At 40.2% G+C, this 26202-nt stretch overlaps 1 protein-coding gene across 3 annotated transcripts in view; it reads left to right on the top strand.

The window, feature by feature from the left end:
• STAMBP (STAM binding protein) overlaps positions 1-3685 on the top strand; it is a 30933-nt gene extending 27248 nt beyond the window's left edge. For all 3 annotated transcript variants that reach the window (XM_081254216.1, XM_081254217.1, XM_081254215.1), the window contains 3 exons: positions 658-770; positions 1351-1450; positions 3026-3685. In XM_081254216.1, coding sequence (XP_081110342.1) covers positions 658-770; positions 1351-1450; positions 3026-3082 — 270 coding nt within the window. In that variant the 3' untranslated portion in view covers positions 3083-3685. The remainder of the gene's footprint in view (positions 1-657; positions 771-1350; positions 1451-3025) is intronic.
• Positions 3686-26202: the final 22517 nt, after the last annotated feature.

The following is a 26202-nucleotide window of genomic DNA, read 5'->3' as shown; positions in this document are numbered from 1 at the left end:
AAAAAAAAAAAAAACCATTAAGTAACTGAAAACAAATGAGATAAACTGAATGTAATTTAGATGGTGCTTTAACTGATTACCCTCAAAATTCAATATCTTGGTCTTTTTCTCAAATAAGACAGGGTCCTTTGTGTGATTTAACTACCCTTCTGAAATCCCAGTAACCCTCTACCTCCATATCCTTGAGAGATATGCTTTAACCACAGGACAGCTTTTGCCACTTTTGCCTATAGAGCCCCAGACTCATGCTTCACCTTTTAACCCGTCCATCAGGAAGAAGAATCATTCATCTAACTGTGCTTTGTTAAGTCCTTGACTTCTACTGGGTTGTTGTATTGGGCAGCATGTACTGTCTGATCCAGTGTGGGAGATGCCATTTGTCAAGAGAGCTTGTGAGGAGCCAGATAAGTCTTGATGGTCAAGTAGAAATTGAGTCTCTTCACATACTCATGTTACACTCTACCCGTTTACAGGGCTGGGAAGGAGGCTCACTACTTATTATGAACTTCAGGGATATTCCTCATGGCTGCTAATGGCTTTGTACTTAAGGAGGTCGTGGCAAGTTACTGAGAATGACTCAGCTCTACCTTCCTTCGTGGGCCAGGCTTGACTGTGTCCTCTCGCTGAAGGGGTCCCTGCCTTCTTCTCTCTTCCCAGACTCATCCCACGCAGACCGCCTTCCTCTCCAGCGTTGACCTGCACACCCACTGCTCCTACCAGATGATGTTGCCGGAGTCGATAGCCATTGTTTGTTCCCCCAGGTTCCAGGAGTAAGTACACGGGGTGCGGTTCAGGGTTTTGCAAGGAGATAGCGGGGGGAAAGCCTCAGAGGAAATGTCCTCCATTCTTAAGACCTTGTTCTCTGTAAAGTATATAGACTGTGGTATTGATTGGCTTTTTAAAAAGGCTTCCTTTTAAGCCCTGTATCCTGATAAACCTACTCTACTTGTTCACAAAAGTATCCAAGCAACAACCTAGATGCTTTTATAAGGAAAGGACATAAAAAATTTGAAGTGTTTGACTTAAAGCAGTAGGAATTTCAAGAGACTGATAGCAGATTAGAAAATTTCAAAATCCAACAGATTATCTCCAAAAGTTAACTTCTTTTTCATTCTAAATCCTGTTATTTACTATGAATTCTGCCAGTAAAACTAGCGTGGTGGCGGTGATGAGTCATTCTCTAACTGATTCATTCACCAAAGAGACCTATAAGCCAGCATACTTTTGAAGCTGTCTCAAAGTGAGCTGTTCACTGCTCTGTGTGTGTGTTTCTGTGTGTGTGTGTGTGTGTGTGTGTGTGATTGAGGGGGCGCCTTTGCTTGATTCTAGACCTGCTTTTTCTTATTTCAGAACTGGATTCTTTAGACTAACTGACCACGGACTAGAGGAGATTTCTTCCTGTCGCCAGAAAGGATTTCATCCACACAGCAAGGATCCACCTCTCTTCTGTGTATGTATCTATGTAGAAGAAATCGGAGCTGTGCTTTAACCAGGGAGGACAGTCAGAGTTGATGAGGCACACTGTCCTTTGTGACACACATAGAAGATCAGCCTTGTCACTTATTTTTCCAAATCTTCCTAATAAAAACATATGGGAAGCAGCGTGGGATAGGAAGGAGTTTGAGTCTTAGCTCTGCTACTTAAGGACTGTGTGTCTTTGATCAAGTTACTTAACCTTCCTGGGCCTCAGCTTTCTCATCTGTAAATGGAGATGATAATACTAATAATACATACTTGAATAGGGTTATTGACAGGATTAAATGAAGTGATGCACAGAAAGTACCAAGTGCAGTAGCTTTGCTTATCAAATGTTAGGTTTTCTCCTTCATCATCATCTGTTGCTAAGCCTGCACTTCAATAAGAGATTTGAATTCAAGAGAAAAAGCCACTCAAGCAAAGTAGATTTAATTTTGGAATTTTGCTTTTAATTTGATTTTAGATAACAGGGATTTTTATGACCTTCTTAGAAAGTTTTTTTTTCCCCAAGTGGTATTCTGTGAGTAAAAACCTTCAGTTGCTGATAAGTATGTTTCAGTTTTTCCCCTTAAATCTAATGTGATACTATTGCTTCACTCCATGCTGGCCGTGGAGTATTATTATTTCTTTTGGGTTCCCTGAAAAGTGACCAATATGGAAAAGGGACTCAGACCCTTGTCACATAAAAGAAGCTGGGGGTGTTTAGGAGAGAACCCCAGGAAGCATCTGAGAACTGGCTGTAAGTGTTAGAAGAATTGTTGCATAAAAAGGTATTGGGTGTGACTCCCAGAACTAAAACTTAAGACCCTGTGGGATGACAGTTTTCAGCTGAGTATGAGAAAGAACTTTCTGGCAGACTTGTTCACAAATAGGTTAGCCTGCCTTGGAATGTAATAAATGTCTAGGTACCAGGATGTTGAAACAGAGGCCACACAATCCCCCAGAAATGCCTAGGCTTTCAGTTAGGATGAAGCCTTATGCATGCCAAGAGGGAGTATTCCCCATGTGAGAGTAGGTGTACTTTATTATCTGGTTGACATAATAACCCAAAAAACTGCAATGAATTCAGCAGTTATTTAAAATAAATGTATCTTTTATGAATGACTCTAGAATATACATACATTTGAAAAATAAATGAAGGTATATGGGCCCACATTGATTCAGGCTACAGCCTATGGATTCTGGGTTGGTGGAAGTAGTAATCCCCAGACCCCTTTTACCATAACAGCCATTTAAGTAGCAGTCTGGCTGCCAGCCTGGGAACCACTAGCCAGAATAAGCGTTGTAAATAGGAGTTTTGTTTGTTTGTTTGTTTGGGGTTTTTTTAAACATATATATTTATATATCATGACAATATACAAAAGATACAAGAAGTTAGGCAGTGGACTGCTTATTGTAGATAGCTTTTAAACTTGCTTTTCAAAGATAAGAAAACATACAGGAGGTTAAGTAAACGATATCTTCCATGACTTCAACAAGTAAGGAGTTTTAAAGATGACTTTTCAGAATTTTCCAGGACTTGCCCTTTCTTTCTTTCTCCCTGTTGCAGAGCTGCAGCCACGTGACTGTTGTGGACAGAGCAGTGACCATCACAGACCTGCGATGAGAGTTTGGCTCAGACACTTCCCAAGAACTAGAAAACCGTATCAGTGTACTGTAGCCCCTTAATTTAAACTTTCCAGAAAGCTCTGGAAGCTTTTTCAAACAGAATAGAACGCGTCACCTGGGGGAGAACTGATTTTCTATTTCTGGTTTGAAAAGAAACAATTGAATATGTTTTTTAGGCACATCTGGAAAATAGCATGATCATGCTATAAAGCAACTTTTCAGTCTGCCTGTAACTAAAAAATTAAGTTGAAAAAATGTTGTAATGAACACCTGTATACCCTTTGTTCTAGATTCACCAATTGTTAACATTTTTTCCCTCTCAGAGCTCCTTCTAATTTCTCTGCCAACTTGTTTATTGTTTACCTTTGGACTAATTAAGGGCATCTATGCAGAAATCTGGAAGCCATTTAGAAAATCTTTGGGTTTTTCTGTGGTTTATGGCAGTATTAATGAAGCTTATCATCAGGCTGAGGGAGAGCTCGCTGCATTTGACCAGATGGTGAGGCCCACGAACCCTGCAGAATGATTTTGTCAGGAATTATTGTTATTTAACAAACATTTCGGGATATTTTTTCTTGTACAATAAAATACCTATATATATTTTTTGTGCTCTAGAATGGTCTGTTGGATCAAGAATTGTCTAGAGAGGTTAACTAAATGGTCTGGTTATTTGGGGAAAGGTGAGGGGAAAATGGAATTTGAGATGTACCAACATTGAAGGTACGTCCCAGTTCACTTTAAATTGTTCGGTCTTTTCTCTCTGCCTTTTGCCATCTTCCAGGACCGTGACGTCATCTCTGTTCTTTGGTGCCGTCTCAAGTCGGTCATCCCATTCGCTTCCTCCTTATGCCCTAAAAGCTTTCAGCTGAGGATAATAGAGCCTTTGTTTGGAGTACCAGGTTACACTCCAAATAAATGATTATATTCCCATGCCACCCCAGCCTACTAGTTTTATTGTGTTGGCTCTTCCTTTCTGACTTAGGCAACATCTAGGAAGATGTTTGAAGCTGCAGTTGATTCTGTATTTCTTCTATGAGCTGAGCCTAGTGTTATAAGGTGGCCCAGAAATTAATGGTATTGTTTGTGTCCTCTCTGGCCAGGGCAGGAGAGTAAATGCCTTGGATAGGAGAATGATTTCTTTTTGTTTCGAAATTCTGTGGTAAAGAAAATTTGCGAATGTATGAAGTTTTGCTTCATTTTTAAATTTTGTGTCCCGAATATATTCAGTCTTTATTGCTTAGGTTGGCAGCCCTTGAACTTTGCCCCTGAAAGCCAAGTGTCTATATTCTTGGTCTTCTCGTAAGTTCTTAACTCCAAAGATACCAGAAGTTCTTTCTTCTGCAGTTTCAGAGTAGGTGGGAATGTGGGGGTAGGTGGGTCTGGGCAGGGGAAAGAGAACCTCTCTGGTCACTGCCTCCTTTCCTGCCGTAGCCCCAGAGGCAGCCTGGACTGCTCCCCTTTGCCCTGAACAGCCCTACAGTTGCCTGGCCCGGCACCTTCCAGGAGATTCACCCTTTCTTTCCGTTCTCAAGGCTGGAACTATTGCAACAGACTTTTTACCAGGTGTCTTTGTTTTTAGTGTTTCTTGACTCCAGTCTTTTCTGCCCAGTACAGTCAGGAGAAGTTTCCCACATTACAGCCATCCTCATGTTTCCTCACTTGCTCAAAAACCTACAATAGCTTTCCACTGCTTAAAATCTAAATTTAGCCCTTATTCCAAACTTTCTACATATGGCCACATAAAGCTCTTACCCCTGACTACACATTCAGACACCTGGGGAGCTTTTTAAAAAATACTGATACACTCCACCATCCCCCAACCAGTGAAACCCAAATCTCTGGAGAGGGACCCCAGACATTGTTTGTTTCTGTTTTTGTCTTTTAAGCTGCTAGGATTCTCAAGTGCAGCCAGGTTGAAAACCACTGTACTAGTCATTTATACTGGGGAGTTTTGAACTGATTCATCAATCTCTGCACATCATAGACATTCAGCAAATGTTTGTTGAACCGAAGTGAACTGTATCATAGATTGCAACCACATTGGTCATTTACTGTTAACCAGATGGCCACGTTTCCTTGCCTCCGCACCTGCGCACAAGAACTCTCAGTAAGTGGATGCGTGCAGGTGTCGTCTTCGGACCTGCTCCAGTCTAGCCACGAAAGCGGTACTTTGCACAGGCCAGCTTTAGTGTCTCACTTCACCCTACATCTGTGGAAGAGACATGCTATCAAGCCAGCTCACAAGGAAGCAGGGAGACTGGGTAAGGCAGTGAGAGAAAAGGAGCCAGAACTGTAGGGAAAGGAGGAAAGGAATATTGTGAATAAAAGGTAGTCAGGGTCTCTGGGTTTCAGTTTCCCCAGTGGAAGGAGTGTTTCATGTGGGGGTTGACAGGCCTGGAGACGGCTAGGAGCAAAGCCTCAGTGACATGAAGGCCCAGTGAACCCTGTGACTTTGGGCTGCCTCAAGTGGACTTTGAGAACAGTTTTTGGATCAGACCAGATGTTCCCTAGAAAACAGTCCAGTTTGTGTTGTGCCTCCCAACCCCTCCCCACTATATCTCAGTATATTAACCCCACCTGGGTTTGGAGAACAGTTTGTCCAAGGATCTTTCAAGCCTGTGAGCCCAGAGTGGAACTTCAGAGGCCAGGCTCATTTCTTTCTGTGAGGAGCTTTGCTTGAGGCACTGAGAAGGCCTGTTTGGAACACTGGAACATTATCCTCTTGAGAGGAAGTGCCAGACTGAACATTAAAGACTTTGCTTCTAGGCCCAACTGTTGTTCATTCACCAGGAAGTCACTTAACTTCCCAAACTTCTTTAAAATTCTGTAAAGTGGGATCAGTCTAATATACCTACCTCGAATGAGGATAGAATGAACTCCATATGCACCTACGAGAGTTGTAAAGATGCCATTCAATATAAAGATTTAAGCTGCTTGTTAATTTGTGTCTCTGCAAGTGTTAGAGTTGAGGTGCCGTTACTTCCACCTGCGAGACCTCTACCACCTCCAACTTGCAGCTAGAGGACTCCTCAGATAGATTCACATTCTTTATCACTAACTGAGCCTCAGCTCCAACTATCTTTTCTGGTCTGCCCTGATGTTCTGAACTGGAAAACTGAGAACCTCAAGAATCAGAAGAAACATTCCAAACTTCTACTCATTCCCCCTAAGACCCAGAGCAGAGCCAGGACCTAAAGAGATTGCACCGTATCTTTTAACCCCTGGTTCCATCCCACTCTTGTTTGAATCTCCCACTTTTGTTGTTCCAACTATTTCTTGAGGTAAAAGAAGAGGAAGAGAAGTTTCATCCTCTTCACAGAAGTCTTTATTCCTTAGTCCAGGGTTGAATTTTTCGTTAACCTTTGCCTCCTTGGGGTTAGAAGTGGGCCTTACAGGGTAAGCCCAGCATCATTCATCCTGTTGGATCCAGAATCCAGCCCTGTCGCACTGAATAACCATGGGCTCTTGTGTCCTGTGGCGATGAAACCTGCTTCCCTGAGGGCTTGGTTCAAGTTCTGCCGTCAGTGTCTTCTTGAACTGATAAATTCGCTCTGAGGGCTTCCTTCTTTGAGCTCCAGTGGCGCTTGTAGCCTGTTGCCCACAATTTGGTATGTGTTTCTTTGCTGTTTTGCAGTGTTTTCTTATTTTATGTGAGTCAGGTCACTGAACTGTCATGTAACCTCATGTCATGTAAGGATAGGACCATGTTTGCTTTCTAGCACTGTGTTGAGTGCCTTTCAGTCAGCACAGTACTTCCTTACTTTCTCTTGCTGAGCCCTTCCTTGAAATAATGTCCTTGGTGTTGAGCCGTGTGTTAGAAAGCCAGGTGGACTTGTGCCCTAACCTCCGCCTGTGGGAAGCCATCTTACTGCCTCGACTCAGACACTGTATCTTGAGCCTGTGCCGCCACCCCAGTGTCACCTTGTGCCAAAGGTCTGAATACAAGCAAGAGCTCTCAGAAGAGGGAGCCAGCATTTGAGCTCTTCTTCCAGCTGCCAGGACAGATGATTGTGCTGCCCAACAGGGTGGGCGGGGGAAGACGTGCCTGCCCTAAAGCCTGAAAGGCGGAGGTCAGAGACGTAGGAGGAAACCAAGAGAGACAGTGGAGACAAAGTCACCACTGTCTGATCACAGAAACCAAGGAAAGCAACAGTTTAGAAAAGGGGGAGGTGAGTGGTTCCAAATGGCTCAGGAGAGGTTTTCTGGGCCAAGGACCAAGATGAGTCCATGGGATCTAGCAGTTAGCAGAGGTCTTCCCTGGCAACCCCATCTAAAACACCTCCACCCCGGGACTTCCCTGGTAGTCCAGCAGTTAAGAATCCACCTTCCAATGCAGGGGACGCGGGTTCGATCCCTGGTCGGGGAACTAATATCCCACATGCCGCAGGGCAACGAAGCCCGTGCACGGTAACTACTCAGCCCACGCGGTCTGGAGCCCACGGGCCACAACTAGAGAGAAGCCCGCGCACCACAACCAAAGATCCCGCGTGCCTCAGAGAAGATCCCGCGTGCCACAACTAAGACCTGATGCACCAAATTAAAACAAAAACAAAAACAAAAACGTCTCCACCCCATCACTCTACCACATCTTCTTTACTGTCTGTAGCTAAAATCATCCTGTTTATTTCTAGCATATATATATATATATATATATATAGAGAGAGAGAGAGAGAGAGAGAGAGAGAGAGAGAATACTCTGTGAAAACAGCAACTTTTGTCCTGTTCACTCTTGTATTCTCAGCTCCCAGAAACAGTGCCTGACAATCAATAAGATAGGAATTAAATGCACAGACTTATCCAAAGTCACCCAGCTAATAAGTGGGAAAGCTTTGGTTTTTTAAGGAACAGAGCAATAAATATGCACACAGTTTGAATAATGATTTTAAAGATTTAAAATTTAATTTAAAAAATTAACTGATTTATTTTAATTAAGTAAAGTTAATTTGTTTAACCTTTTATGATTATAGAAGGTTACCTCTTAGAAGGTAAAAGAAGAAAAGCATATGAGAAAATAAAAACTACATATGTAGCCATTTGTCTTTATTTAGAGATGAGTGATAATGCAGTATCACAAACTGAAACTTCTGAACTTTCTACAAATTATACAGAGAAGGAAATTTAGAACCTTAAATGCTTTAATATTTAATAAGAAAGAACCAAAAGTATGAAATAAGCATTTGACTCAAATTAGGAAAAAGAATAACAAAATATGCTAAGAAAGCCAGGAGGAAGGAGAGGAGTATTAAAGCAGATATTGCTGAATTTATAAATAGGGATCTTGGTAGATAAACTCACAATGTTACTCTTTGAAAAAATAAAGTAGACAAAGAGAAAAAGAAAAATATATACAAAATTAGAAGTGAACAAAGGGATACAACGAATGGACATTTTAAGAAAGTCCTATGTATAACTTGGCGAATGAATTTGCATCTCAATGAAATTGTGAAGAAACAGATCTCCAGAACACTTTCATCTTGCAAAGCTGGAACTCTGTACCCATTAAACCACAACTTTCCTTTTCCCCTCCCCCCAGCCCCTGGCAACCACCCTTCTGTTTTCTGTCTCAATGAATTTGCCTTCTTTAGATACCTTATATCAGTGGAATCATACAGTATTTGTCTTTTTGTGACTGGCTTATTTCACTCAGCATAATGTCCTCAGGGCTCATCCATGTTGTAGCATGTGTCGAAATTTCCTTCCTTTTTAAGGCTGAATAATATTTCATTGTACGTATAGACCACATTTTGTTTATCCACTCATCTGTCAGTTGACACTTGGGTTGCCTCTGCTTCTTAGCTAATGTTAACAGTGCTTCTGTGAACATGGGTATATAAATATCTCTTGCTGTTTTTAACTGCTGCAGAGCATAGGAAAATAAAAAAACGAGCATATTTCATTTTTGTGAACACAACCTAATAAATCATATACACATATATTTCACATCAACCTCAACAATACAGATGCAAATTTCCTAAATAAAAGCATTAATAAATTCATCAATACAGTGAAGGAATAATGTATCATAACTGCCAGCATTTGTTGTGCATCCCCATTTAGAACTTGTACATGACCCCCCCAGCTAGTAAGTGGTGGGCTAGGATGGCAGCCCAGGTCTGCCCAACCCTAGAGCCCATGATGAGTTTGTTGAGAAGGTAACGTTGGCCCCACAAAAGAAATCCACTAATATAATACCTCACAGAAGAAGGTCAAAAGAAAATAAAGACCCAAGACTCTTTCATAGATAATAATAAAGTATTTGACATGAGAATCAACATTTATTCTTTATTTTTCAAGCTCCCCTAATAAATTAGGAAAGAAAAGCTTTGTTAACATGATAAAATATATCTTCTGAAACAACACCCAGCATCATTCTTCATACAGAAATAATGTTAGGGACAAGACAGACCCTTTCTAACTACTGTTATCTAACAGTGTTCTGAAAGGATAATCTAGCCAATGTCCTGAAGCAGAATAAAGAGTACACTACTGGAAAAGACACAGTTTTTGGCTGCAAACTAAGTACCTAAAAACCTAAGGATAATCAATCATTAAAAACGGTTAGGCCTAATAAGAGCAGCAGAATTGTCCACTAAAAGATATATATATATATATATATATATATATATATATATCTCAATAAAACTTCTTTGTAGCTTTCTAGTACAGGCAATAGCCAGTTGTGATTGGGAAAAAAAAAAATTCTCATTCACCCTAGCAACCAAAACTATGAAATACCTTGGAACAAAATTAACAGGAAATGTTCAGGACTTACATAAAGAAAACTAAGCTGTACAGAGGGACATGAAGAAAATAAATGGAAAGACAGATATCCTATATTCCATGAAGGGAAGATTTAATGCTTTAAAGATGTTAATTCTTCTTTAATTAAACCATACATTTAAATGCAAGTCTACAAAAATTTTATTTTTTAACTTGAAAAGATTATTCTAAAATTAATCTGGAACTGGGACTTCCCTGGTGGCGCAGTGGTTAAGAATCCACCTTCCAATGCAGGGGGCATGGGACTGATCCCTGGTCAGGGAACTAGATCCCATGTGCATGCTGCAACTAAGAGTTTGCATGCCACAACTAAGGAGCCAACAAGCCACAACTAAGGAGTCTGTGAGCCGCAACTAAGGAGCCCAGCTGCTGCAACTAAGATCTAGGGCAACCAAAATAAATAAATAAAATAAAAATAAATAAATGATTTTAAAAATTTTTAAAAATAAAATTAATCTGGAATAAGTGAAATAACCATTTTTCAAAATTGAAAGATGAAGAGTGTTGGGGGAAATTTTATTACCAGGTAATTCTTAATATAAAGTTATAAGTTTAAATAATAGCATACTGGTGGAAGAATAGGTTAAGAGTTAGCAAACTTTATTGTTCAAGGAGGTAAGGCAATGCTGTAGATGGCATGAACCGTATCTTGATGGAATTTGGTGTTGGTATGATGCCAGGGGCTTTTTTCAAGGCAAAGTGAGGTGGAGAGAGGAAACAGAGGGGTAGAGAAGCTAACTACAGGGAATGAATGAGAAATTTCTAAGAATAGTCCTACTTTCTTTAGTCTAGGTGATGTTTTCACTTCTTTCACCCAGTAATAACCCATTACTATTTGTCCAACACAAGTAACATCCTATATTCTCACTCAGGCCTCGGAAGAAGAACAGAAATAACCCGTGGGCCACTGTGGGAGTTCTTTTTTGGAGTTGCCGAAGGCCACAGAACTGCAAATGAGTGGTGTCAGACTTCCCAACCCACACTCAACCACGGTGCAATACTGCCTTCCTAAAATATGTATAGATATATGCATTCATTAAAACTATGGGAAAGAAATACACCAAAATATTAATAGTAGTTTTCTGTAGGTGATAGAATTGTGGCATGATTGCTCTCTTTTTTTCCCTCTATCCTTTTTTGAGTTTTCCAAATAGTCTACAGAGAACATGAATCGTTTTTATATTGAACAGAAAGGACAATGCCTACTATTTTCAGAAACCAAAGCTCCACTGCCCCTTCAATGTGGGAATCAAGCCAAGACCTTATTCTTGGACGGCATCAGTGAAAGGGCCTTAGGAATGCTCTTGGGCACAGCAACAGAGGCATGTCATATATGGAAACCTTCCATGAGGGTGACCTCACCACTGGAACCCATTCAAAATAAACCTTGCTGCAAGGGCTAGCAGCAGAGATCTTTGGACAAAACCTGGAGGATGGAAAGATAAGGAAGAATTGACCTAAAGAAGACAACCCCCGGGCTTTGTCCTGAAGAACTCCTGTGTATCCATCTGGGCTTACTGGCAGATCTCCTCTGTGCTCAGTTCCTAAGGAAGGATTACTTTACCCCACCTCACCCTCCTCCAAAAAAGAACTCCCACAGTGGCCCAAGGGTTATTTCTGTTTTTTTTTTTTTTTTTTTCCTGGGCCTGAGTGAGAATATAGGATGTTACTTGTGCTGGACAAATAGTAATGGGTTATTGATGGGTGAAAGAAATGGAAACCTCACCTAAACTAAAGGAAGTAAGACTATTCTTAGATATTCCTCAGTCATTCCCTGTAGTTAGCTTCTCTACCCCTCTGTCTCCTCTCTTCATCTCCCTTTGCCTTAAAAAAAAGCCAATAGCATCATACCAAAGCACAACTCCATTAAGATATGGTTCATGCCATCTATAACATTGACCCCTTTGCCACCTTGAACAGCTCTTAACACCCCTGCCTGCCATGCTTGAACATCTGTGTCTAGAACTTCTTTCACCCAGCTTAGTCTTCTATACCTTTCCGTTGGCTTAGGAGTTTTAAATTATTTTTAATTGAACCATAGTAGACTCAGGATAAGTTCACACAAATATTTTACTTCCCAGTCCCAGTGTTGCTCTGCAAGCGCAAGGCCTCTGATGTGGCCCTAGGAGCTTCAGCGTGGCCTAGGAAGAGGCCATATAATGAGAGCAGAATCCTGCGTTGCTTTGAATTCTTTTCATTGTGCTTACAGAAAACTCAATTCAAACTGGTGTTCAGGCACAGCTGAATCCAGTGCCCATTGTCATCAAGGCTCATTTTGTGTTCTTCTCTTAGCTCTTACATACTCAATATTTGTTCATTTAATTACATTTTTCCAATATGGTAGTTTTGACAGCTATAGGTTTATATCCCATTGTCTTGGTAAATCCAGCAGGAAAAAGAGAATTTCTATGTCCAACAAGTCCTGACATTGAGTCATTGGGTCATGACTTTGGTCATGACTTCATCCTTGGACCAATCACTGTGGCTAAGGGGATGGAATACTCTGATTGGCCAGGCCTGTGTTGTATATGTATACCCCATCTGAACTATATGCACTAGGAGTGGGGGAACATTCATTCTCCAAAGAAAAAACTTGATGGCATTAAGGGAGGAATGGATGCTGGGCAGGCAAAAGCAACAGATGCCTACAGTAAGTGCCTAGAAGAAAAAGCTAGGGCACCATCACCACTGTGGGCACAATGACCCAAAGCGAGCAAGCGAATAAAACGCAAATGAAAACACCAAGTGCTATTGGCTTTAGATAACAGCAGCTGGACTATGGGGTAGTAACCCTTTCACTTCCCAAAAGGTGGGTCACACATCCAGACCATGGGTCATTTATTTAATTTGCATTTATTGAACACCTACTGTGTGCAGGGCACTCTTTAAAATACACAGGAAGTAAATGTTATACTCTCTGTCTTCAGGGAGAAAATAATGGAATAAGATAAAGAAACTATACTCCCATGAATTAGCACAAGACCAATTTCTTCGTATTGATGAGTGTACACAGAATGAACACCAACTCTGTGCGTGAGTACTGAGGGAACCCAAGTTAAGGAGAAATGAATGTTTTCATCTTTATTTATTTACCCTCTACTTAGGTAATTTAATTTATACTCTGTAATTTTTTTGTATTCCACTTTTAATTCTCTCAACAAATATTAACTCTATACCTACTAAGTGCCAAGCCCCATGCTAGACTCTGGATACCTAGTAGAAACATTTTCCAGGATATGTAAAATACTACAAAGAGAAAATAAATTGAATGTAGAGGCAAAGGAATATAGAATACAAGGATACAACAAAGCAGATTCAGTCATAGAGCAAAAAGGTAAACCATGATCACTTACATTCCCACCATGGATAGGCCACATGATATGTGATGTCATAAATAATATAAACATTTGTGTAATAAAGCCAAACAGCACATAGAAGGTTATATTTTTCCATATAAAAGATGGCATCTCACTACAGCACAATATGTAGTAAAAGTAATTCTACTGGAACGCAGGGAGTCGGGGCAGGCAGCATAGTTCAGCTCAGATACCTAGCTGTCTGTAAATCTGGTTTAACCTAGGGATGTATTTTGTCATATCTGAGAGCTCAGGTGGACTGCATGGATTTTAAACAACTCCAAGTTTCTCTCTGGTGACATTTTAATAAATATTTAGTGATAGTGAACTTGGAATTGTAATCTTTGGCAAGTACCTGGAGTTTAGCTGCCATTCTTTATTGGCGGCTAAGTAAGATCTGAGGCTGTTGACTTTCAAACTTTTTTTTAACACAAGTCACCAAGGTGGAGTAAGAGAGCCCACGGGCCCACTTAATACATTGATTCCCACTTCACAGCAGAAAAGGGACTTGCAGTAACCACAAAGGGATTTTGTTCAGCAAATTGGGGAATCAGATTTTGGACAATATGGTTGTCTCCTCATTTATGAACTTGGGAATAACATGGGACTACCTACCTAGGTAATAATTTTGATCTGTAGCCCTTTTCTGTCCATAGTTTACTAATAAAGACTGTTGTGTATACAGACCATTCCTTTCCCAAAAAATATAAAGCCATATCATCAGAATAAAAAAGGGTATCTCCGTTTCTTTTTTTTATAGCAGGGGGCTCATCCAAAGATACTATCAGTTTTTGTTTTGTTTTGTTTTGTTTTTTAATGAGTGGAAAAGTACTGGTGTCACAACTCAGCCTGGATCAGCCCTCAGGAAATTCCCCCCATCCTGGCCCATGAACTTCCTAGATGTTATTCAGCGTTTCGTCCCACACGAACTCGCTTTCCAGGGTCACCACTCGAAAAACCCTTCTGGAGTCTTCCCTTGTTGCCAGATTCCATTCTCATCACAAGATATTATTGAAGTAAAATATATGTTTTCATTTAATTGAGATATAATTGACATATGGCACAATATAAGTTTAAGGTGTATAACATAATGATTTGACTTATGTATGTGAAAAGATGACCACAGTAGGTTTAGTGAACATCCGTCATCTCATATAGGCAGATGAAATAACTCACTTGGGAGAGTGTTAGACTGAAGAAATAGAGAAAAATTCTTTTCCTTGTCATGAGAATTCTTAGGAGTTACTTTGGAGAGTTGTTACTCTTACCAGCTTTCATTTATAACATAGAACAGTGTTAATTATCTTTAGTATGTTGTACATTACTTCTGCAGTACTTATTTATCTTATAACTGGAAGTGTGTACCTTCTGATCGCTTTCATTCCATTCCCCCCCTCCCCACCCTCTGGTAACCTCAAATCTAATCTCTTTTTCTATGAGTTTGTTCATTCGTTTACTTTTGAAGCATAAGCGACCTACAACACTGTGTTAGTTCCTGGTGTACAACATAGTGATTCGATATTTCTATACATTTCAAAGTGATCACCATGATAAGTCTAGTTGTCATCTGGTACCATACAAAGATATTAAATAATTATTGACTATATTTCCCACATTGTACATTTCATACCTTGACTCATTTATTTTGTAACTGAAAGTTTGTACCTCTACTTTCCCTCACCTATTTCTCTCCTCCCCTTCAAAGTAAAATATTCTTAAGACAGTGAAAAACTGTATCCTAAACCTTAACTTTTGTGAAGTCCTGAGTGGTCTCTTACTATTTTGTTTTTTCACAACTTTTTCATTTGACTTGTTAAAGGTTATTTTGGCTACCCAAGAACATTTTGAAAATTAAGGCTGATTCTAAATTATTTGCATTACGTTGTTATGGGAGATCCTCAGTTTCAGAACACTACCAGTTCTCAGCTAATTCCAAATGGCAAATATGTCTTTTCCCTCAGCACTAGGGGAGGACATGACGCTGCAGTTAAGAGCCGGCTCCAAAGCTAAACTGACCTGGGGTGGATTCCTGGCTCCCTCACTTGCTGACTATGTCACTTCAATAAGTGCCTTACCCTCCCCAGCTTCAAAGTCCTCAACTCTCTAAAATGTGGAAAATACCACGTTTAGATAAGGGAATGCATACAGTTTGTAGCACATAGACCCAACTCAATAAGTAGCAGCTATCAATAACAGTAATAATAATAATAATAAGGCCCAAGGCCAGTAGTTTGCTCCAAGTCACGCTTTGCGGGCTCTTGTCTTTCAGAGGAACATCCTTGCCTTTCTAGAGAGATGGACAGAGGATCCTAACAGCCCAGGCTCAGCTGAGTCCCTACACGCTGAGGCCTTTCCCCGGGAAACCAGAGCCCTTAATCACGAAATGAAGGGAGAGGGGGCGTGTCTTTCATTTAAAAGCCACCCTTCTGTGTGGGCAGGCCTGAAGTGTCAGATGAAGCTTTACTTTTAGATAACCACCCAGCAGGGCTTCCCTGGTGGCACAGTGGTTAAGAATCTGCCTGCCGATGCAGGGGACATGGGTTCGAGCCCTGGTCCGGGAAGATCCCACATAACCGCGGAGCAACTAAGCCTGTGCACCACAACTACTAGAGCCTGCACGCCTAGAGCCCGAGCTCTGCAACAAGAGAAGCCACCGCAATGAGAAGCCCGCACACCGCAACGAAGAAGAGTAGCCCCTGCTCATCTCAACTAGAGAAAGCCTGCGCACAGCAACGAAGACCCAACACAGCCAAAAATAATACATAAAAATATAAATAAATGTATTTTAAAAAAAAAAAAAAGAACCATCCACCAGGGAGGCTCCCAACCCTACATTTAAAGCCCTCCAGTCCCCCTTCCCCCATCCCTCCCCTCTAGCTTCTCCTGTCTCCCAGGCTGAAAATAGCCACCTGGGGCACCACATCACAAAGGCTTGCCAGGAAGGATACAGGCAGGAATGGGGGAGGGAACTGCCTGATAATAAGTAAGGGAAGGGACGGGGATCCTGGGACACCTTCCAGGTCAGCCCAAGGCTCAGGACTCCTAGAAAGTGGAAAGGGCTGTGATGTCCATTCCTACCTCCTCCAGAGCTGGGGTCATCCCTGAGGGCAGGCAGGAAAAGGGCCTGTGTCTTTTCACTCAGCTGGCTGATGGGTTTCAGAGTTCTTCCTTTGGCTGTCACTTATCCATTTAGCACTGACTGTCCAAGTGCTGGCTATCTCATAGCGATCACACGTGGGGTTTTTGGTATATTCTGTGCAAACAGTGCCCCCCACCTAAACTGCACACTTCCTTGATATGGGAAATCTGGCCTAGTTCAAACGCTTTAACCCTCCCTTAGCCCCACTCTAGGGATACACCCTCCAGGGGTGCACCCACAGACTTGCTCTTGGCTTAGATATTGGCGAGAAGGCTGAAGCCCAACCGCCTTCCCTGTGCCCATTGGACCTGTGAGGACATCCCAAATGGCGGGTGTCCAGTCTGCTCCACAGACTTCCCCACTGTCTGCCCTGTCTCACTGCCTTCCTCCAAACCCCTCCAGGTGGGCTCAGGGCAGATCAATACAGCCGCTGCACTGGCAGACACCCAAAAGGAGAATGAGAACTACTGCACCTGGATCTTACAAAGGTCCTCTTGGAATCCCCACTCACTCGGCAGGGGTTACTTATTAGCAGCCCTCCCCTCCCCTCCCCACAGAGAAAAGAGGAAATTCCCTCGCACCATAACACTTCTCTCCTTCCAAGGCCGAGGGCTCCAACTGGGAAGGCTCAGTCTCCTCCCTCTAGCTTTCTCACATAGGTGTCTGGGGACTCCGAGTGGGGGGCAGGGACGCTGCTCCCAGAAAGTAGGGGGTTGAGCTGCCTCTCAGTAAGCCTTGGGGGAGGCATTAGGCTCTGTTTTTTGGCCATCTCCTATAGCTTGTTGTTTGCAGTTGGGGCCATAACGACGATTCAGGGAAACAAAAATGTTCACTCAACATTCTGTACACAGATAAGAGTTAATCCTGTTGTTCAGATCCTCTAAATCCTTCCTGATTGTTTTGCCTCCTTGTCCTATCAGTTACTGAGAATTTTCTCAGTGTTAAAAATCTATCAACGTGATTGAAAATTTGTGTCTTTCTCTTTTTTGTTTGGTCAGTTTTTGCCCTTGCTCTGTGTGTCTGTGTGTGTGTTAGGTGCATATAAATGTGGAATTGCTATATCCTCTGGTGGACTGACTCTTTTTTATTATAAAACATTTCTTTATCTTTAGGACTCTTCCTTGCCTTAAAACCTTTGATGTTAGTACAACTTTCTTTTGATTAGTGCTGCTTTCAGTTTTACTGAATCCTTGCATTTAAGGCGTATCTCTTATAAGCTGTGTTGATTATTGTTGATTTAATATCATCAAATATGCAGTCAAAATTTTTTATCTTCATTTTATTTATTTCTTTTTGGCTGCGTTGGGTCTTTGTTGCTGCATGTGGGCTTTCTCTGGTGGCAGCAAAGGGGGGCTGCTCTTCATTGCAGTGCGCAGCCTTCTCAGTGCAGTGGCTTCTCGTTGCGGAGCTAGGACTGTAGGCACCCGGGCTTCAGTAGCTGTGGCTCCCAGGCTTAGTTGCTCCCCGGCATGTGGGATCTTCCCTAGCCAGGGCTCAAACCTGTGTCCCCTGCATTGGCAGGCGGATTCTTAACCACTGCGCCACCAGGGAAGTCCCCACCCAATTGCTTTTAAATTGTTCTCTTTATCTTAATATTCCACACCCTGCCCCCTCCCCCACCCTGCATACCATGGTTCCACTATGATGTGTCTAGGAATGATTTTCTTTGTATTTATCCTACTTGGGATCACAGTACTTCTTGAATCTGTAGCTTAATGTATTTCACCTGTGTTGTTGGAAATTTCTTGTCCATTATTTTTCAAATATTCTTTTTGTCTCATTCTTTCTTCTCCTTCTAGGACTGCAATTACACATGTTAAACGTTTTCACCATATTCCAAATTTCTCTTTTTTGTATTTTTCTAAAATATAGATCATCTGTGATCTGTTTCTATTGTTTGCTTTTTCTGTTTCAGTCCTACTTCCTGGTATTCCTGATAATTTTTCAATTGGATGCCAGATACTGTGGACAAATATCTGTACAGGTTCTTAATAGTATTATCTTCCTCTAGAGAGAATTTACTCTAAACTTTCACAGGTAGTTAGAAATCACCTTATTCCAATCTGGAACTGAACTTATTTTAAACTGGGTTCAGTCTTTGTAAGGCCTGGTCTATTTCTGGCTTGCCCTTATTCTCTAGAGCATAGTTTTTTATGGGACGGTATTAGTTAGGGTTGTCCAAAGAAATAGAACCAAAGAGAGAGAGAGAGAGAGCGCATACAGCCAGCAGGCTGCAGATCCAGGGAAGAATTGCATTTTGAGTCCAAAGGTGGTCCGCTGACAGAATTTCTTCTTCCAGGAAGATCAGTCTTCTTCTATTAAGGTCATCTACTGATTGGATGAGACCCACCCACACTGTGGAGGATAATCTGCATTACCCAAAGTCTACTGATTTAAATGTTAATCTCATCTAAAAAATACCTGCACGGAAATACCTCAATTAATATTTGACCAATTATCTGGGTACTGTGGCCTAGCCTAGTTAATACATAAAGTTAACCATCACAGGTCCCAGAGGAAAGCCTGGAGTGTTTGACAGTGCCCCTCCTCCACAGTGGGCTCTGAACTCCAGTGTTTTTCTCCCTAACCTCATAAGTCTGCCAAAAGTACTGATAAGCTTCCCATTCTCTCAGTTACTGCTTCTTGCTCAACTTCTTGGTCTCTGCCCTATGCTGCTTAAACACTGAAAGATGTCTCAAGAGGAAAATGGCATAGAATATCAAGTTCACCAGAATGAGTTTTCTCTCTCCAGAAACCTGGCCTCTTATGTCCTACTTTGGTAGTTTGCTGGTGCCTTCAAACAGGTGTTTTCAGATTTTATCCTAGAGGGAGGATCATTGAGATGCTGAGAAGACATTTTACTAAATCCAACTCCCAATTAATAACTCTTAATAAACGTTTGCTGGAACAATACTTCCATAATATGTAAAATAATGCATATTATATTGAATTATATTTAATGGGGAAATGCTAGACCATGATCCTCAATGACATATTGGGAACATGCTTCAGTATTATCTGTGTAATTAACAGAACACAGTTGCCTGGGTGCCACCTCATATTTAATGAATTAGAGCTTGTGAGGGTTGTAGGAATGGTTAAGAACACTGAACTAGAGGCATTCTCATCAAAGACAAGGATGCCAGTTGTAAGAGCAAAACATTAACCATTGTTCTGAAAGTACTAAATAGTGTAATAAAAATAAGAAACTAAATAAAATGTAGAAATATGGGTTTAAATAAATATGATTTTCAGATGATATGTTATCTACTCAAAAGAAAACCCATCAAACTAATGAGATAGTTTAGCAAGATGACTAGATATGTGTGTATAATAATATATTATAGATGTCTATAATAAAATGCATGTTTCCTATATGTCAGTAATCAGATAGAAAATACAACAAAAATGTTAATATAGTAGCATCAAAAAACATAAAAACCTAGTTTGAAAAACAGAACTGTGCAAGGTCTATATGAGGAAAACCTTGAGATGTTATTAAGGGACATTAAAAAGTTTTGAATAAATGGAAAGACATACAATTATATAAAGGTATAGATGTTTTCTAAATTAATATGTAGGGAATTCCCTGGCAGTCCACTGGTTAGGGCTTCAGGCTGCACGCTTCCACAGCAGGGGGCGTGGGTTCAATCCAGTCCCTTGTCCAGGAATTAAGATCCCACATGCTGTGCAGCCAAAAATACATAAATATGTTAATTAATTAATTAATTAATATGTAAATTCAATATAACCAATTAGGATCTCAACTCTTTCAGGGGATATGGTGAGAGAATTTCACAAAATGATTTAAAAGTTTTTCTGGAGAATAAATGAGCAATAATAACAGAGAAATATTTGAAAGAGAATACCAGTGCAATATTTACTTCAGCAGATATTAAAACCTAGAGCTATATTTAAAATGCTGAGATACTGGTGCAGAAATGGGCAAATAAAGGAAGACAGTAGAATATAGAAAGAGAGAATAGTTTAAATCATGGAGATGGTGTTGACTAGTTTATAAATGATTTTGCCTATTTAACAAATAATGCTGGTAATAGCCTTGAAGGAAGAGAGAAGACAGGGGAGTTTGATCCCTATCTCTTGTTTACATTAGACTAGATTTCAGCTGGATTAAATAAAGATTTCAATATAATAATGAAAGTGCCAGAATAAAATGTAGGTGAATATTTATATAATTATGAGTAAAGGAATTTTTTAAAAATATGGCCCCAAGATACATACCATGAAGGATAAACAGATATTATTACATCAAAAGTTAAAGCTTTATCAGAGTAGTGTTTACCTTGGGAGGATTATCAGCTGGGAGAGGTTACATGTAAACCTGATGTGGGTAATGATTATACAGGTATAGAGACTCATTGAGCACTTAAAATTTGTGTACTTTTCTAAATGTATGTTATCCTTCAATTTAAAAAAACTTTAAGTAAAACTTCCTTTTTTAAAAAGATACCATGAAAATAATTTTAAAAGAAATGACAGGGGCTTCCCTGGTGGCGCAGTGGTTGAGAGTCCGCCTGCCGATGCAGGGGACACGGGTTCGTGTCCCTATCCCGGAAGATCCCACATGCCGCGCAGCGGCTTGGCCCGCGAGCCATGGCCGCGGAGCCTGTGTGTCCGGAGCCTGTGCTCCGCAACGGGAGAGGCCACAGCAGTGAGAGGCCCGCGTACAGCAAAAAAAAAAAAAAAAAGAAATGACAAACTAGGAATAACTATTTGCAACATTCACGGCATACAAAACGTTAATTAATATCTTAAGTATATAAAGAATTATTATAAATCAATAAGAAACGATTAGGCACGCTAATAAAAATGCAAAAAAAACTCCAATAGGCAATTTACAAAAGAAGAAATTCAAATTGACAATAAACAAGAAACTATGTATAACTCACTAATAACCAAATAAATGCAAATTTAAAACCAGTACAGCACTATTTTTCACCTATTAGATTGTGAAGGTTAAAAGGTTTGATGCTCCACACTGAAGAAAGAGGCAGCAGCCATCCATACTAAAAACAGCCCTCTCACCAAGAATATTAAACCCACGCAGGCTACACAGGGATGCTCCCACATAAAAATAGCCCTCCAAGACCACGGGAGATAATTGTTTCTCCTAAACTCATAGAATAAGAGAAATATAAGCAAAATGAGGAAGCAGAGGAACCACTCCCAATTTAAAAATCGAGAGAAATCCCCTGAAAGAATAAACAATGAAACAGACCTCTTCAGTCTAATAGACATGAGTTCAAAAAGGAGATAATAAAAATACTGAAGGAATTAAGAAAAGCTATTGACAGACATGCAGATTGCTGTAAAAAAAAGGAACTAGAAACTGTAAAGAGGAGCCAAAAAAGTAGAAAACTCATTTGCCAAGACAAAACCTGAGCTAAAGGCAATAAATAGCAGATTGAATAATGCAGAAGAATGAATAAGTGATCTGGAAGATAGAATTATGGAAATCAACCAATCAGAACACAAACAAAGACAAAAGAAAAAAATGAAACCAGTCTAAGAGACCTATGGGAAAATATAAAGTGTGACAATCTATGCATAATAGGGATCCCAAAAGGAGAACAAAGAGGAAAGGGATCAAAACTGTATTTGAAGAAATTATGGCTGAAAACTTCCCAAACCTAAAGAAGGAAACAGATATTCAGGTACAGGAAGCACAGAGGGTCCCAAACAAGATGAACCTAAACAGACCTACACCAAGATATATTATAATTAAAATGGTCAAAGTTAAAGAGAGGATTCTAAAGGCTGCAAGAGAAAAACAAAGAGTTAATTACAGGGGAACCCCCATAAGGCTATCAGCTGATTTCTCTACAGAAATGTGGCAGACCAGAAGGGAGTGGCAAGATATATTCAAAGTCCTGAAAGGGAAAAATCTACAACCTAGGATACTCTACCCAGCAAGATTATCATTTAGAATAGAAGGAGAGATAAAGAAATTCTAAGACAAGCAAAAACTAAAAGAATACAGCAATATTAAAACTATCATAAAAGAAATAATGAAAAGTCTTCTAGAGGGGTGGGATAGGGAGGGTGGGAGGGAGGCTCAAGAGGGAGGGGATATGGGGACATGTGTATGCATATGGCTGATTTGCTTTGTTGTGCAACAGAAACTAACACAGTATCATGAAGCAATTATGCTCCAATAAAGATCTATTAAAAAAATAGAAAAGAAGCAAGAATCTATAGGTTAGAGAAAATCACAATTGGAAAGTAAATCACTTAAACAAGCCAGTATACAGATTTAAAAAATAAAATAAAATAAATTTTTGTGAAAGTGATAACCAAAATGAATAGGAAAAGGATAAACATGAAAATGTAAAAGAGGACATCAAAATCATAAAATGTAAGGGATGAGAGTAAGAAAATGTAGATGATTTTTGATTTTTTATTTTTTTTTTTTGCTGTACGCAGGCCTCTCACTGTTCTGGCCTCTCCCATTGCAGAGCACAGGCTCTGGACACACAGGCTCAGTGGCCATGGCTCACGGGCCCAGCCACTCCACGGCATGTGGGATCTTCCCAGACTGGGGCACGAACCTGTGTCCCCTGCATCGGCAGGCGGACTCTCAACTACTGCGCCACCAGGGAAGCCCTGATTTTTTTTTTTAGAATGTGTTTGATCCTATATGACTATCAGTCTAAAGCAAGTAGATATAGTAGTGGGTTAACATACTTGAAAAACAGGGTAACCACAAATCAAAAACACAATAGATTCACAAAAACCAAAAAGAAGAGAACACAAGCATAATACAAAAGAAAATCATCAAACCAAAACCAAATCAAACCAAACCAAAAGGAAAAACAAAAAGATAACGAAAGGAACAAAGAAGAAATAAAAAATCAACGGGAAAACAAGGTTTAAAATGACAATAAATACATATCTATCAATAATTACCTTAAATGTCAATGGACTAAAAAGTCCAATCAAAAGACACAGAGTGGCAGATTGGATTAAAAAACAAGAGCCTACAGTATGCTGCCTACAAGAAACCCACTTTAGGGCAAAGGACACACATAGATTGAAAGTGAGGGGAAAGATATCAAGTATAAGAAGTGGCAAACTAAATTCTGGTCCCCAAAGAGGCCTTAATACTAATTCTAGAAACTAATGATTAAAATAAAATGGTGAAACAAAATGTGAGGGCATTAGTATAATTTGTCCCTCAGTTTAATGAAAGGTATGGAAGGTATTGATAGTCACAAGAGGATAACTGCAAGCTAACTCCCAAAGTGCAGTTAAGAATCATAACATTAATTAGATCAGCCATCTACAGAAATGATACAAACCAAGAAATGTATGGTATCAGTTTTAGGAATAATCCAAATCTAACCTAGGTGATCTAGACAGTGAGTGGGACATAGTTTTCTTTTTTTTTAACATACTTATTGGAGTATAATTGCTTTACAATGGTGTGTTAGTTTCTGCTTCATAACAAAGTGAATCAGCTATACATATACATATATCCCCATATCCCCTCCCTCTTACATCTCCCTCGCACCCTCCCTATCCCACCCCTCTAGGTGGTCACAAAGCACCGAGCTGATCTCCCTGTGCTATACGGCTGCTTCCCACTAGCTATCTATTTTACTTTTGGTAGTGTAGATATGTCCATGCCACTCTCTCACTTCGTCCCAGCTTACCCTTCCCCCTCCCCGTGTCCTCAAGTCCATTCTCTACGTCTGCGTCTTTATTCCTGTCCTGCCTCTAGGTTCTTCAGAACCTTTTTATTTATTTATTTACTTTAGATTCCATATATATGTGTTAGCATACGGTATTTGTTTTTCTCTTTCTGACTTACTTCGCTCTGTATGACAGACTCTAGGTCCATCCACCTCACTGCAAATAACTCAATTTCGTTTCTTTTTGTGGCTGAGTAACATTCCATTGTATATATGTGTCACATCTTCTTTATCTATTCATCTGTCGATGGACGCTTAGGTTGCTCCCATGTCCTGGCTATTGTAAATAGAGCTGCAATGAACATTGTGGTACATGACTCGTTTTGAATTATGGTTTTCTCAGGGTGTAGGACATAGTTCTTGATGAAATCAATGGTAGAGCCTGATAAAATGACCTGATTAGGTGAGAGCCCTGATATGGTAAGAGTGCAGCTTCCACTTACTTGCTACAGAACACTTAGTACATGCCAGAAGCTTTACACACATGATTTCATTTATTCCTCCCAATAGTCATATGAAGAAATATTATTTATGGATGAGAAAATTAAAGCTTAGAGATGTTAACTTGCCTAAAGTTAATAGTAGGGGGCAGAGCTGTAATTCAAACCCAGACCAGGACTCTACAACTAATTGTGTTTTCAAGCGGATCATCTGTAGAACTCTATTCTGCAAAATGTTCTATGGGCAAATCAGTTGGGAAATTCTTAGTGTTTACTGTACTCTAGGACTTCTCTGAGCCTTTACTATAAATTTAAAGACCAGGGAAAATAACAACTGGATGGACTGGCCTCTCTAGACCATCTCTTTTCTTGTCCTTCCTCTTTCTAACTGTACAAAGTGAATAATTAACAGAAAATAATACTTCCAGGATGTGGACTAGATATAGTAGGAGTATGTAATTAGGGTGCTCAAAAATGCTTGGATTTGAGACTCAGTATTTAAAAATGAATGTTTATATGTAAAAACAAAAGTAAAAATAGGGTTTTTTTTAAATTAAGCTTAAAGGAGTACATTGGCTGGACTTCCCTGGTGGTGCGGTGGTTAAGATTCCACCTGCAGGGGACACGGGTTCAAGCCCTGGTCCGGGATGATCCCACATGCCATGGAGCAACTAAGCCCGTGTGCCACAGCTACTCAGCCTGCCCTCTAGAGCCCACGAGCCACAACTACTAAGCCTATGTGCCACAACTACTGAGCCCATGTGCTACAACTACTGAAGCCTGCACGCCTAGAGCCCGTGCTCTGCAACAAAAGAAGCCACCGCAATGAGAAACCTGCGCACCACAAGAAAGAGTAGCCCCCAATCGCCACAACTAGAGAGAGCCCGCGCTCAGTGACGAAAACCCAACACAGCCAAAAATTAATTAATTAATTAATTAATTAATTAATTAAAAGAAATACATTGGATAATAATTGCAGTAAAGAGTATGCTCTAAGAATAGGAGTAAAGCAGTTTGGCTCCCCTTGGTACTTTGGCTCATTGAAGTTCTTAGTTGTAAACAAGCAGAAGATGAAGCTATCTCTGACATAATTTAAACTGGGTAAAGCATTTAAAAAAAAATAAAAAGGTTTGATGCTCTCTAGTTAGGTTCCAGGAAAATGAGCACTCTCATACCTTTGGGAGAATAAGTTGCAATGACTTTCTGGAGGTCTGGCTTAGCAAAATTATTTCTTTTTTTTTTTTTTTTTTGTAACCAAAACTTTAATCCCAAGGATTCTCACAAAACATATTACAAATGACAGCATGAAAAAAAATCTTGCACAGTAACTCAAAGTTCAGCTCTACAATGTACCCTTAAACTGGCAGGACATGGGTATCTTGAATAGTCTCAAATTTCCAAATAATATTACAAAGAGCTATGTATCCATATACAGCAATCACAGAAGATAAACTAACTTTCTTGAAACTTCTTAGATTCTAAACCCACTGGACAACCTCTTGTCTGGTGTGAATACTAGTGGAATTCTTAAACTTTTAATCTAGTTTACGGGTGCAGCTTTAATTTTTACCTGCTGGCTTGTGTTCACAGCAGCTTTTAAAGACCACTTAACTACAGCTGCATACCATATCCCAGCTACAGAGTCTTTTCAATTTTTGCCAGTTTTGTTTCCGTAATATTAAACATCACAC

Source organism: Mesoplodon bidens, assembly GCF_964165515.1.
Source record: "Mesoplodon bidens genome assembly, chromosome: 14".
NCBI lineage: Eukaryota > Metazoa > Chordata > Mammalia > Artiodactyla > Ziphiidae > Mesoplodon > Mesoplodon bidens.
The sequence above is the reverse complement of the archived record's forward strand: the minus strand, read 5'-3'. Positions and strand labels throughout refer to the sequence as shown.